Source organism: Schistosoma mansoni, chromosome 3 (assembly GCF_000237925.1).
Source record: "Schistosoma mansoni strain Puerto Rico chromosome 3, complete genome".
NCBI classification, from domain to species: domain Eukaryota; kingdom Metazoa; phylum Platyhelminthes; class Trematoda; order Strigeidida; family Schistosomatidae; genus Schistosoma; species Schistosoma mansoni.
This window is the reverse complement of record NC_031497.1, coordinates 9677927-9693181: the sequence shown is the minus strand read 5'-3', so window position 1 is coordinate 9693181 and position 15255 is coordinate 9677927. Positions and strand designations below refer to the sequence as shown.

The window sequence follows — 15255 nt, the reverse complement described above, 5'->3', positions numbered from 1 at the left end:
ACCCTGATCTGTCAACTTCGGTTTAGGCAGCCGAGTTGTTCAATGAGCCTTTATACGGAGCGCATGTGGTTCAAAGCCTATTACATGGAGGAGCTACATCAAATTGAAATTTGAATTGAAAAAAACATTTGGGTGGTTCCTCAGTCGTCTGAAAAGTAAGAGATCTGGGATCACAATACTACTTATAAATACTATTGATGGTTATCATGAATGTTCACCACTTCTTTGGGAGTTCGAACAGCTCATACATAAGTTTGATATGAAAATGGTTATCATTCTTGCTTTCATCACTGATGTCAGCTTATCCTAAATTACTAATGGCTAAATCCATGGTAACCACATTTACGAAATTCAGGTTCCTGACACAAACAGAGCACCTCATTTCAACACACTTAAAAATACAGAATTCCTTAGACGACTAGCGAATAAAAATGTCATAGTCACCACCAACTACATTTCATTTCTTACTGATTTAACCACAACCTAAATAAGTTATCTTCAGATACTAGCACATGGATCTGTGTGTAGTTACTGAGTTGCTTTGAAAAATATTTTTGGGTATATAAATAAAGTGAAGTACCTCTTCATTGGTGTTAGTCATTAATAGTTTCAGGTTATAGGACGTGATACTCATTTTCTGGTTAAGTTAAATTAAGTGTCTTATCTGGCCTATTTTTTGAAAGTCTGGGTCGGTAATAAACTTCGACCCTAAAAAAGTTTACTAGGATGGTTTCAAGTCTAGAAGCAATTTTAAAAGTCAGATATTTGATGATCAAATGCTCAAATGCCTATCTCTTCATGTTTCTCAACTTTGCTAAATATTAAATATCATTCTAGCTACGGTTCGTACCTATCATAAATATGTACAGCTTCAAGTTTGTTTGAGTTGTCATAGGTCTATAGTTTTACACAACAATGCCGCTAACTTCTCGTTTTAGAAGTACTTTGTCCATAAAGATCGATATTCAGTTGGTATGTTATGTGACTAAATAAAAAGAATGTTACATTGAACTTTGTTTGATATTCTGTTTTTAAAATCAACCACTAGTGAATTCTCAAATCAAGCTTAATCTTACATACATTACAATGTTCTTTTAATTCCCAGACTGAATTAAACTTCCTTTCTGTCACGACTGATAATTTGTTCAATTAATCGCTTTTCATCTGTATCCATGGTGTACCGCCCTTGTAAACCACACTGTATTTTAATACTACATAGTGTGATACGGAACTTTTTTTACATCAATGTATTAAATATAGATTTTTAGTCAGTTTACTAGTAGTAACCAACATTAGGACCTGAAATAAACGTCTATCCACCCGTTACCGCACCATATCACAAGGAGATGAAATCGATGAGGAATGGGAATGATTATGAAGAAGACTAGACAGATAATACAGTATACATTAACTCCACACACTTCGGTTGAAGTAATATTGTCAACAAAATTCATGAAACGGATAAATATTCTAGCTGAGCATATAAACCTATATCTATTTCTACGAATCTAGATGAAATTAAGTTTAAATGAATGTTTTCTTTTTTCAGGAAAATTTTGAAGTTACCACTCTACGTGTTGACGTTGTCACAGATGGAAGGCATAGTGAAGTGGTCTTTACAAATAACTGGAAGTTAGATGCTGAAAGAAGAGATCTTACAGTGAATTCAATGTTTCTAGAAGTTGATATGCAGGGGTTATTTGATGAATTTAATGAAGCAACAACAGATTCTTCCGCAAATGAAAATAATACAAATAATAAACGAAGAGTGTTGGGACATTTATTGGATTATTTTAACGGTCGCGATGACTTGAAAAATCATCGCATACGATTTGTAGGGGATCCAGATGCTAGAATAAAGGAAGATTACTTAAGAATACTAAGATATTTTCGATTTCATGGTCGTCTGTTAACAGAAGACACATATGATAAGCATGATGAAGATGTATTGAAGGTACAGACCACTTTTTTGAATGAATGTAACATTTCAGTTTTTTGATGGCATCGTTTAACATTACGTTTTCTTCATGATAGGGATTATTCATTTCATTTCTACATGTGAGCTTACTAACCTTGGCCATATACTTGTATTCCCTTAGTATATCTACTGTTTATGAATTAACAAAGCATTTCCACTTGAAATAGTTCAGAGTTATACTGAAAACTATAAAATATGTAACCTATCATCTGGGTTTTGTCAGAGTATCAAAATATCAGGTATGGAACATTTTAAATAATATTTGGCTTTTAATGTCACTAAATTTGGGTCAATACATGTTTTAAATTAACGGCAGAGTATTCATTCTCTGCGTCTACTTTGATTTCCATGGTTGTCATCTCATTCTCCTAAGAAATCAAAAAAATTGAATCCGAGAACTTATCGTACGTCTATTTCTTTTTGTAATTTTGAACGAAGTGGTAACAATAAACGTTTTGCACAGTAAGATTAATTCACTCTATTTCAATGTTCCTCACTAGTTGTGTCCAGCATGAATTTGCAGATAACAGAATTAACAGCAAAAATTTGAAAAATTTTAGTTGAAGCTGTAACAAATGTACGTGATACAAACTCCCCGAAAAATAGATGGATGAGAGTATTCTTAATACCACTCATGTTGGCGTTTCGGAAATACTTATTTTAAAATTTGTTCTCTAAATGATTATTCAGCTGTTAAGTGAAAAATGTGAGGCAATATTAAATGTATAATTTTAAGGTTGAGCTTTTTCAACCATTTATTTTAAAGTATGAAAATTAAGTATCCCAACCAATTTACAAATGCACGGTGCTCCCATTAACTTAGAAACTATCAGTGGTAGTAATAGTCTAAAATTAAAGACGTCTTATTGAAAAAAAAAGAAATTTTACATATAATATTAAGATGAATTCACCTGCATCGAAGGTGCTAAGAGTTGCAAAATAATCTGTTAGTTCCATGCACCTCAAAATAGATATTGAACAAGAACTAAGTGTCCACAAAGGCATCAATATTTAGCATTTAACCAACAACTTGTTGAACGTATCATGCGACTTTAGTACATAGAATAAGTACATTTGGATCGCTAATGGTGACTATCATGCTACCAGTAATCCAAGTCCCTGAGTTTTTTGGAACAACAATTAAATTATAAACCATTGTTAGCGGCTGCAAAATGACTCTTAAAGATGGTGTCTTTGTCAACAGCTAGTAGACTGACTACATTTTGTTATATCCCGATGAGAATAATGAATGGTAACCGTTGGAATCTAATCCTGGACTAATACCATACACATATTTTTATTGTGTAATTGTTAATTAAACTATTCATATTCGTGTTCATCTTATTATAAGCTTTATTTTGACCTACGAATTATTACTACACGATTTACTGTTCTTGAGTTATGCTCAGTCTATTAATTACAGTCTCTCACATTCACAGCCACTTTTGGCTAACTCTTGTGCAAATGTTATTTTCTATTTTATGGTACGATGTGGTCAGTTCGATTGGTATATAAACTCAGTATGTTTGAAATACATGATTCATATCACAGAGGCTGTTATTGGTGTTCTGGACACAACAGGCAGGGCTAGTCAGGAAGAAGGACCGATAAGGACTCTAGACTTCTCGTACGGGTTTTATGCGTCATTGGTTTGGTCGATAGATCACTGTTCTCTAATTGGCGGCATCGTCACGTTATATATTAATAGGGTACAAAGCCTACAAGTTACAACACATTTCTATTTTTGTTCAGTGAACGAAGCGTTTGAATCGGAAAAATATGTTAGTATAATAAATATGCTATGTATTTTGTGTTCATTAAGACCCCATGGTATATTAGAAGACTTCTCGTCTGAACCGTTTTCAGGACGTGTGTTAGAGCCCGTATGATAAATATTATTCTACAAGGTAACTTAATCATGTTTCGTTAGTATATAATTGAATTTTCTCTTTTATTCCAAAGTTTCTGGAATAATGTTCCGAATGAATTTAATTTTCGACAATACTGGTAGAATTTTTAACGAATAATAATATTTTTCAATGTGTTTTTTATAACTTATATGCTTGTTACAACTATAGCGTTTTGAGTTTTTTTAATCACAATATTGTTTATTAATGATAACAGATTATAGCCTCAAATGCTAATGGTTTGTCAATGATATCTGGTGAACGCTGTCTCAGTGAACTGAAGAGAATTCTATTGTACCCTTCAACCCCATTCCTTTTACGTCGGATGGCAGATGCTGGGCTGTTTGTTCATTTAGGTCTTCCTGAGAATCCTAACTTTAAAGAATTGGATATAATCTGGAATAAAGGTATACTGTCTTCTGCACCAAATCCGATTACTTGTTTAGCTGCAATTATGACATCGCCTGATGAAGTAAGTTCAGTCATTTTTGAAACAAATAAAAGAGGGTATGGAATCGCACCAACAGGAGCTTTGTTTTCAATGTGTATACATATATATCGAAAATGTCATCTAAGCAGACTACATTTCTTAAGTTCCGATGAAATCATTCGTAAACATGCCTATTTTAATGTTCTGGTGTGTTTTCTTGAGGTGAATAGACAATAATTGTACAACAACAAAACCAGCTTACTCGAATAATGTGGATTACTTACAGCGGTAAACTAATATCCCAGTTTCTACACTAGTGAATTCCCAAACTAAAATGATTAATCTAAGTTTCTTCCATACTAGAAAGTTTGGTTGGAGTTGTGTCTATTGCTTTCTTTTGTTCAGTTTTACGTCCATCGAGTCAAACCGTTAGCGGACCGAGATTTCGAACATTTATTTAACCGTATAATCCCATTTTTTCGAAATATATCATTACAGTATTTGATGTAGTTCAAGACTGTCTTCAGAAGAAATGAGGTTCAAACTGCTAATAAGTTACATCCTTGAATATATTACTGGATAAGGTAATGATTTTTCTCGAATCCAGACACTGTTTTTGTGAAAATCTAGAATCATTTCAGTTTGCTGCAAATAGTCTTACTCTATTATTTTTATTTTGCTATACTTCTAGTTTTTTGTCGTTGGTCACTTTCGATTGTATGCTGGCAAAATTTACTGCCTGTTAAAGCACTTCACTATTGCATTTAGACTACTCTATTAAATCAGTAGGAACTTACCAGAAAAATCAAGTGAAGCATTCTTAGATTAATATAATTATATTACTATAATGAACAGTAATACTGAATACTATGTAATAAAAAAGTTCTTTATTATTAACTAGGGATCACCATTCCTTTTTATTTCATGCATTTTATTTCTTTTACGAATTTAAACAAAACAAGAGTGATAAAATGCAGAATACGATAAAGTTACTGTATTTCACTACTTTCCTCTCGGATACATATAGAGTTCCACTTAAAATGTCTTCTTTAAAATTATTTCCCTACATTCTCGATATATTTTCGTCATATTATCTTCATCAATATTCCCAATCTGTCTTACCAATAAGCTACAATTATTCGTTCAAACTTTGGGCTAAACTTGATTCAAATTTCGCTTTAGAGCCGCCCTGTTACAACATCTAAAATAATAATCGGGAGTATAGTTGGAATCCATTCTAAAATCTCTCTAGAATTTCGCCGACTTGCATCATCTGTAGTGTACGTGAGGTGTCGGTCTCTCAAGCAAAGTTTACTACTCGGTGGTTTACTCTGCTCTACTTCATTGCTGTAAAATATGGTCTATGATGATAAAAGATATGCTTAGACTTCAGGTTTTTTTATTCAAAGCGTTGTTCACGTATCCTGGACTAACTGGGTAAATAATGGTGGGTTCACACTCAGGGTACAAAATAAAGTAGGTAAATCGGTTGATCAGTCTAGGAATCTTCAGCGATTGAGTTAACTAGGATACGTGTCACACGTTCCTAACCACCATCTACCTCAATGGGTAATGTTGGCTGGAGTAGGAGTAAGTTGGACGGAAGCTAGTGGAAACCGAGCCAAGATGCTACATCAGTTCATAAAATTATCGATAACTGGACTGAATCATGTCGATATATATGGTTGGGGTTTGTACGGTTACTGTGACCACAGGTTGGAAGACATTAGATGATATGGTTTAGAGTCGGCGTCAGTGGTGCATGTCCATTCAGTTTTTGTATTCCCATAGGTCTTAATTTTCAAGGTAGTTTTTTGTGTTTCATTCCACAAATTTATTCTTCTCTAATCATATTGTTTGTGCGTAATGTTTTCTATTACCACTGATGCTGTGACTACTTCTACTACTCTGGTATTTTTTCTTGATAATTTTGTCTCTCTGTGTTGATGAGGTGTGGCAACTTAAACCGATGTACCACACGTACCATATTCAACATTACCTATGATTGACTGGCTGACTAACTCATAATAGCTTTTCTCACCTTCCAAACAATTTTCTTCTCACTGATAAGCATTTCATTTGTTATATTTTCAAGTTAATATTTTTAATAAAGTAAACCCATCATCTTATATGTAGGTGAGGAGATATTGTCATTTGTATTTTGTTTCTGTTTACTACTTAATTTAGAGTTATTTAATTCTTTTTTCTATTATAATCTTCATTTATTTATTTATTTGAACACTTAAATATTGGTACAAAGGGGCACCAGATACACAAAAATCTTATTTGATTTGTGCGAGGGTTGTGATACTGCCCGGGTGCCCAAACCGAAGCAGGTGGTTTTCTTAGGGGACCACACCCAGAGCCTTTGACCTAAAGATTTGATACACAAAGCAGTGCAGCATCGTGAGGAGATGCAGTCCCATGGTAGCCGGTGACCAACGATTGATTCATACGCCATTTGTTCCTTCAGGATACTGGAGCCCATGTGCACCATTGGTTTGGAATCAGGGTTTTCCAACTCCCCTAGTTGGACTTTCCGTGTCCACCAACCCAGTTAGTGAGCCGGATATTCGCTTTTCGTCCTCTTAGTTTCGTAAACAAAACTCCCGTTTCGAGAAGGCAGTGAGTAGGACTTCCCTGTCAGAGGCTATATATTCGCGTGGTCATGTGAGAGCATTTGGAGAGGGAGAGTGGACTCTCCCCACTGTCGGCCGTACCAGGGCATTTGGGGGCTATCAAATCACAGAGAAATGAGGATTGGTGTTAACAGAAACAGCAATATAATCGTCTAAGTCTTTGTTCAATTCCTGTTTTATGTGGCTCAAAAATAATGTGGTCATTCATTCAGACAAGCGTTACCAGATATATAGAAATTGTAGATGTGTAAAAGTCAATAATTAGTAACTAAAATAATTATAAAATGGCATATTTAATGTTCAAATGACAATGTAGCCTTAAAGCAGTTCGAACAAAAACAAATCCTCGTGAATTTGATGCTGCAAAATAATACACCGACCGAAACCATAAAGAAGATTGATCTGATCAAAATGACACCGCTATTAATGCATATTTTGAATTCCATTGTTTGGAACTTAGTTCAAGTGTTTTAAAATTTAATACAAAACGTGAAAAAGTATTTCTTAAACGTAGTCGTTTGTTAAAGGTATGTTCGATTATTAGTTTAATCTTTCTTCAATGTTCCAAACTAGAGTGATATAAGATAGTATTTAGTCATATCGTAATTCCTTCTAGTACAAATTATTCAATCCTAGATGATGTGAGTAAATTTTCCAGCTAGTATTAAACTTGTTTGGAGGACCGGATGTTACGGATAACCCTCACACGAAGTGTTGTTCAAGAGTGGGTAAACGAATCTGTAGTCGGTAGTTTGTATCGATATGTAGCCGTCAAAGTTCAATAAAAGGTAAACGCACTTATTTCATCTAGTTACTACAGTGTATACATCATTCTCTTTTCCAGTGAATGATTTAGCGAGCATAACAAATACTTGATTATTTTAGTGCATTTAAATTCTCTGAGTCGAATATTTTAATCATGAAGCTTTAATTGCGTTTTAGATTTATATCATCAATAATTTAAAAAATGAGTGAGCTACTAGAACTATGCCACTTGTGATTAATTGCATGTTACCCAATTCGAGGAGTTTATCTTAACTGGAATTATCTTTTGAGCTGCGAATTTCTGCTGTCTCGGAAGCCTATTTATGTATATAATTGTGTATAATAAAAGTGACCCATTTGATATTCGTACAAACTACTTATAACTGTTGACAATAAATATTCTATTCGTATTAATTTATGTAAATAAAAATATTATTCAATCAGTTTTGCCAATGACTGAGTGAGTTAAATTAATTTTTTATTCATAAGATAAAACCTGACAATCAAAGGAAGATTACTTCGATTAGTTTAACTTTCTTCCATCATTCAGGCAGACTGAAAATGAAGGTCACTATTTTGTTATAGCATATCAATATTACATTTTATGACAAATATTAAATAGTACACAACTTGATGAAAGCTGTCAATATAGTCCTAAGTACACATGACAAATATTAGTCCCACATGTGGAGTCATGAATGCGTACCGCTAAGGAGTTCAATACTAGAACAAAACGCCCATCTAGTGCTTCCAGGTTTTCAATGGTGCTCTAACTTAGATCGGTTCATGATTTCAGTTAGTCAATTTTAACTTACAACTATTTACGACGTATAATTATGTTAGTATGTCCTTTTTTATCATGCTTCTATAACTATTTCACATTAAGTATGTTCGTTGTGGTATAGTCATGCGTATTAATAATATTAAAGGAGGAAGTTATAAGTTGTATGTATATCTGCAGAGTGATATTTCGGAATGGTTATGAATAAATTCCTATAGGTGAATTTCAAGTCATGGATATGATTTCACGATGTAGTTCTATGCGCAGTTACCACTAACCTGTTTTGTTGTTTTCTTCTGTCATTATTTATAAGTTTACTCAATTTGTACGTTACGCATGAAGCATGGATTAGCAAAAAATAAATGCGTATGAATACAATAAGTTACATCAAACTTAGTATCTAAGGGACTTTTTTAACATCAAAGTAAATAGACATGTTATATCGTAATTTGTTAATACAAACAAATTAAACATACATACTATGATCCCTAATTGCGTTTGCAGTTAAAAATTATAGGATAATTGTTAATGGATTTTGGCAATTTATTTAATGTAAACTATTATCTTCACTATTATTAATATAGCTGGTAGTTTAATCATTTAATTAGATAGTGTATACTAAAAGTGTGAAATGTAAAACAAAGGAAGGTTCACTTTTACACTACTTAATCCAATAATATTAACAATACATTTTTGTAAAGAATTTTAATTGTGAATCTTGATTTCAACTATAAAAAAAACTACATTGGTCGTTCAATGAAGGATTTTTTTTGTTGTTATTCGATCCAGTTTTCAATGATAACTGAATCCATTCTGTAGCTGTTTGCGTCTAGTCTGAATGTACTCTGGATACTGGGGAAACGCTCAGAATGCTATACATGGTGTGAGCTGCAAAATAGATGAACAAAGCGAAAAATGAGTCAACGACTTAGCGAACGCACAAAATGTACTTACTTTTAATAAGGAAAGGAAAGGACAACAGTTAGGATTTATTGATATGTACATTATCAATATAAAACTATTTAATTCAGTATTGTTAAAAAACCATAGAACTTATCAACAGGGGTTCTAGTGTAACATTATTTCAGTTCAATACATTTTGTAAAATAAGAAGGATCGGTTCAGAGAAGAGTCCTCTTTTCGGCGAATTCATTTTCAAAGCCGTACAATCTCAATCTATACTTATTTTTCAAGACGATGCATATATTAATTTACCTGTTCATATGGAGTCAGGTATATAGGTCGTTCAATGAGTACTTTATCCAAAAGAATTGAAGAACATTACCCAGCTTGGCTAAAAAGAAGCGGAAACGGCCTAATAAGGGGCTCATTAAAGGAATGCCTTGTGAACACATGCCACTCATTCAAAGTTATCTACAAGCTAAGTAGAAGGCTGGCAAAGGCATTTATATATATATATATATATATATATATATATATATATATATATATATTAGTTATTGACATCTTAGGATTATTGATAATCTGTTGATCTATGTATGGACTTTAACAGTAACACAAATGATGCTCAGTAACAATTATCATTAGTAAAAAGATTGTTTAGTAATGAGTAAATGCACTCGAAAAGTGGCTTTAAATTTACATAGTTTAGAAAATATCCATGGATTTACACAAAATATTCATTTCTCTGAACAAAATCATATCGAATTTTTGGAGGGCATATTTGACAAGACAGTCTTTTTATCCAATATTTAAATCTAATTTAAACTAGCTGTTTGACCTACTGGCCTGTAACTTTTTAGACTGTATGCATATTCATCACAGATTAGATGACAGTTTTCTACTAGATTGTACAGCACTTTAGGTACTTTTTTGTCTATGCTCATTATTCGTGTGTGTATATAGTTAACTCCAATATAGGTATCGTTAAGCTGTAACTGTGTACACTTAACTGTTGGATATTTTATAATTAGATAACTTCACAATTCCTCCATTTTTCTTCAGATCTTTCTATATGACAATCAAGTGACGGGTGATTTAAATCCAATACTCAATAGTAATATATTCTGTCATAAAGGTTCATCAAAGGAAAAGTTTACTCCTGGATGAAAACCCTTTAGTAAGCAAGGTTCCTCTATTTCTAAACAAATGCATAAAGGTATTTCATTGAAAGTGTATATAAATGGTAGAGAACACTTACTATTCAGATTAGGAAAGACAAGTTTTTAGTTTCTTTTTAAAGATGAATTTAAGGGGTTTAGTGAAGTATTTTATATGCAACTGACAGTTCATAAAAATAATGAGATGAGTATTTTAAATTTCATTCTTATCAAATTTCTTATACGCTAATCCATAGGCTTTTGAAAACAGTTGTACCACATGAAATATGTAACCATGTTAGTCATCTCAGTAGTTAGGATATTCAGCTTATTCATAAAATGAAATATAATGTAAACATTCATAGCCCACTCATTAGTATCTTAAGTCATAAAGCTAAATAAAAGCAGGGATATATCACAAAAACATTTCACAAAGTAGTGATTATTTTATACATAAGATCATATGTACTTTGTAAATGACAAACAACTTTATGCTTTAACTGATTATAGATTCATATTCCAATTGTGTTCCATCTAGAAATATGAACGAAATATTTTATAATATCATGGAAGTAAAGAAAAGAAAAAACGAGAAAAATTTAAACATAATTTATAAAACAAAAAAGGATTCCATTTGCCTACACTAGTCATTAAATACATAAGTAGTACGTGGGTGTTATGAAAAAAAACACAACAACAACACATGTTTAATGTTATTACATTGTTTAACTATTCAATAGCCTTTTTGTTTTCAACTATTCATACATTTTACAATTTAGTAAGAAAAAACAAAAGAAGTAATCTGAATATAGAATGAATTGTAAAGTACAATCTATTTAAATTATATTCAAAGAGAATAATTTAACTACTATGTAGTTATGTGGAGTAAAATTAGTAAATCTCTCTCTGTTTTGTTTCTTCTCATCAGGATCAGGGCAATATTATACAAGTAATTGGTATAGACTAATTTAATTTGATCGTGAATTAGACAAAATTTTGATATTTTATTTTGGAATTACATCATTAGTGTACTTTTAGATGAGGGGGGGGGTTCGGAAGAATAGTTATACGTATATTCTATTGTATATAATATTTTTTAGAGAAGCTTAAATTTAAATAATATTCCATATTTCCAATAATAGAACAACCAAATACAATCATTTAAATAATGAACATTTCAAAACTGTTACTATATTATGGCGGATAATGTTTAGGTAAACTACAACAATCTAATACTATTAAACATTTTAGAAGGCTTTATTTATTTAAACACATAAATATTGGTACGAAGGGGGACCAGATATATATGCGCCACACAAATCTTACTTGATTTGTTTGAGGGCTGTGATACTGCCCGGGTGCCCAAACCGAAGCAGGTGGTTTTCTTAGGGGACCACACCTGGAGCTTTCAACCTAAAAAGCCCTAATCCACAAGTCAGTGAAGCATCGTGAGGAGATGCAATCCCATGGTAGCCGGTGACCAACGATTGGTTCATACGCCATTTGTTCCCTCAGGTTACTGGAGCCCATGTGCACCATTGGTTTGGAATCAGGGTTTCCAAACTCCCCTAGTTGGACTTTCCGTGTCCACCAACCCAGTTAGTGAGCCGGATATTCACATTTCGTCTTCTCAATTTGGTAAACAACACCCCCGCCGTGAGGCAGTGAGTAGGACTTCTCTGTCAGAGGCTATATACGCGTGGTCATGTGAGAGCATTTTGAGAGTGAGAGCGGACCCTCCCCACTCTCGGCCGTACTCTCGGCATTTGGGGGCATTTTAGAAGGCAATTCGAAACAAAATGGAAATCATATATTATGAGTAAGTTGAAATGATCAAAGGTATAGCATTCATTCTCTTTTTCAATTTTGTAATAAATGAATGCCAATAGTTAAGTCGATTGAATATAAATTCATACTACTTTGATGAGCACATAGTCGTATACTTGGCTTCGACTGACAATTTAAATGTTGAGACTAATGATACTGCCTGATTGACTAAACCCAAGTAGATGATAGCTAATTCAACCTGGGACTTGGTGTCAAAATATGTAGAATCCTTTAACATCTAAGCCATCTCTTCACAGGTATTGGTTACGCCTTAACCAATACACTCATTCATACACATTTCTAACTCAGTTTCAAAACATGATTCCAATAGATTTGATGCCATTATTTATCATATCAAACTGAATGTAGGAAATTTACTCATTTGTTTAAAGTTGTGCAAATGTAATTTGCCTTGATCCTAAATACGATTTATTACATATATGCCTGGTTTGAACTGATACAAAAGGTCAGCAGCTATATCGTTTTCATTGTATTTGCATTTCTATTAACTGTTTTGTGAGGCTGATCTCTGAAAATATAACTAATCAATGTTTACTTTAGATGTTGGTGGATTAAATTTATGTTCAAATGTTCAGTCGCTGAAGATCGACCTGGTATAAATTCCTCAATATTTCTTTTATCCCGAATTTCGGCATTTCACTAGTAGTGTTCATGTCAATAATTGACTTGATGCATTGATATAAACGATGAGTTATCTAGCAGTTTAATTACCATCTACGGTTTATTGACTCCTAAGTGAGACAAGTATCCTTTAATTCCACAGTAAAACACTTCATCTCTTAAATAAAGTTTAACTTGTCTTCTTTCACAGCTATACTTTTGTATACGTATAGAGGAAAATATAAAAAACTATTAGTTTATAAATAACACTAATGCGGATATTTGAGATTCAGCCAATTTGAATGATTACAAAAAGGTTATCATGTTCATTTAAAAACCTATAAATTTTCCTTACATCTAAAAAAATCTTCAATCGGAGCAATGGTTTTTTAAAACATTTCATAGTTTCTAACACTAAAACAAGAGAGAAAAAAACATTCGAACGAAATCTCTCAGCAACTGTTAGAAATTCATAAGCATTAAATTTAGCTACCATATTTCATGTCTACACTATTTTTATTTCTTGCTATACGTTTTATTGTTAGAAGTAATTTTTCATGAAGATTAAAACTAATTAAACTATAGTTATACTACACCTTTTTTGTACGTTTCTTTGTTTTCTAAAAATATCACTTTCAAACTGTGCATAATGTATTCAACAGTTTTTGTAAGAAACTTTTTACATAGAATACTGTTAGTTCAGTTTGTTTTTATTTATTTAAACACATAAATATTGGTACAAAGGAGCACCAGATACATATGCGCCACACAAATCTCATTTGATTTGTGTGAGGGCTGTGATACTGCCTGGGTTCCCAAACCGAAGCAGGTTCAGTTTGTTAATTCATTTTTATCCTTAAAGTCTATGAATTAAAGTTAAAAAAAATAAACTGATTTGATTCAAACATAAACTACAGTTTACTTTTATTTAATTATAAAGAAGATACAATTGAACTGTTGAAAAATTCTAGGATAGAAAAAATCAAATCTTCAAGGTGTCCAATACTTTTTAACGATTTTATATAATCTGAATTATCAAGATACCAAAACCACTTTAATGATTATTAATTACTTATACTAATTAAGTAATATGTTTTTGTAGTTGAAAGCGTGAGACAATCGAAGCTAGACCACCAGGGAAAACCTGGAAACACTGGACGGCCGTTTCATCCTATTGTGGGACTCCTCAGAAGTGCGCATCCATGACCTCGCCTCGCGAGATTTGAACCCAGGACCTACCAGTCTCGCGTCAGAGCACTTAACCGATAGACCACTGAGCCGGCATCCCATGGTGTTTATGTCTAACTCCAACCAATCCACGAAGTTGAGCAACCGTTCACCGATTGTCTTCAGTGAGTTTCTATCTCACAACAGACGTAGTATGAACTCCACTGGTCACTGCTTCTCACTAGAACTCCTGGATTTATCTCTCCAGTGCTTCCAGGTTTTCCCTGGTGGTCTAGCTTCGATTGACTCACGCTTTCAACTATAAAAATACTAAATCTCCACAAAAAACCCTTTCTGATAATATGTTTTTAAATATTCTCACATACTCTAATATAGTTTGGACAACCTACTTAATTAGGTTTCATAAACAAAAAAGAACTGGTAATCTAGGAGCATTAATTCCTTGTTCAATAGTCACTTAACAAAAATTTCATTATACATATCCGGTAGATACAAAATACTTTATTTTTTTGTTTTAAATAGTAAACTATTATTTTAATTAGGTATTGTTCTAAATAAAACACAAACTGAAGAATATCCGGAGTAGATAGTGAGTTTTTCAAGTGTAATAAAAACTAAGTATGAAAAATAAAAGAGTATTAAGTCTACTATTTTGAAAGGTCATTGGATAAATTATAATATAGAATGGTTATTGATATAAAAATCTGATTATATGTTATGAAGTAGTATAAGAATATCTGTTATCATCAATAAGAAACTTGATATGATTGGGTGAATTAATACCATAAGCATTGATAACAGAAGTATAGACAACAAATCCAATTGCCTGCTGGTAGGATCTCATATAATACAGGAATATTCGTGAAGAAAACCTTCTGTTTAGTTGTATTAGTTTTTATGTAGTGTGAATTCAACTGTCTGCATGCATTTTGAAACAGCTTGGAATTACTATAGGAAAACGACTGAATGATTATTATTAATAAATCTTACGTCAGTATAATGTATTTAATAAAGTTATTTAAACAACCAAACAACAAAGATAGAAATCAGTCTGCCTAA

At 32.6% G+C, this 15255-nt stretch overlaps 1 protein-coding gene across 1 annotated transcript in view; it reads left to right on the top strand.

Annotated features, from left to right (window-relative positions):
• Positions 1-4552, top strand: part of Smp_164610 (putative homeobox protein) — a gene marked incomplete at both ends in the record, with an annotated part of 8676 nt that extends 4124 nt beyond the window's left edge. Inside the window, 2 exons of the mRNA XM_018799156.1 lie at positions 1529-1954; positions 4103-4552. Coding sequence (XP_018650972.1) covers positions 1529-1954; positions 4103-4552 — 876 coding nt within the window. The remainder of the gene's footprint in view (positions 1-1528; positions 1955-4102) is intronic.
• Between the last annotated feature and the right edge of the window lie 10703 nt (positions 4553-15255).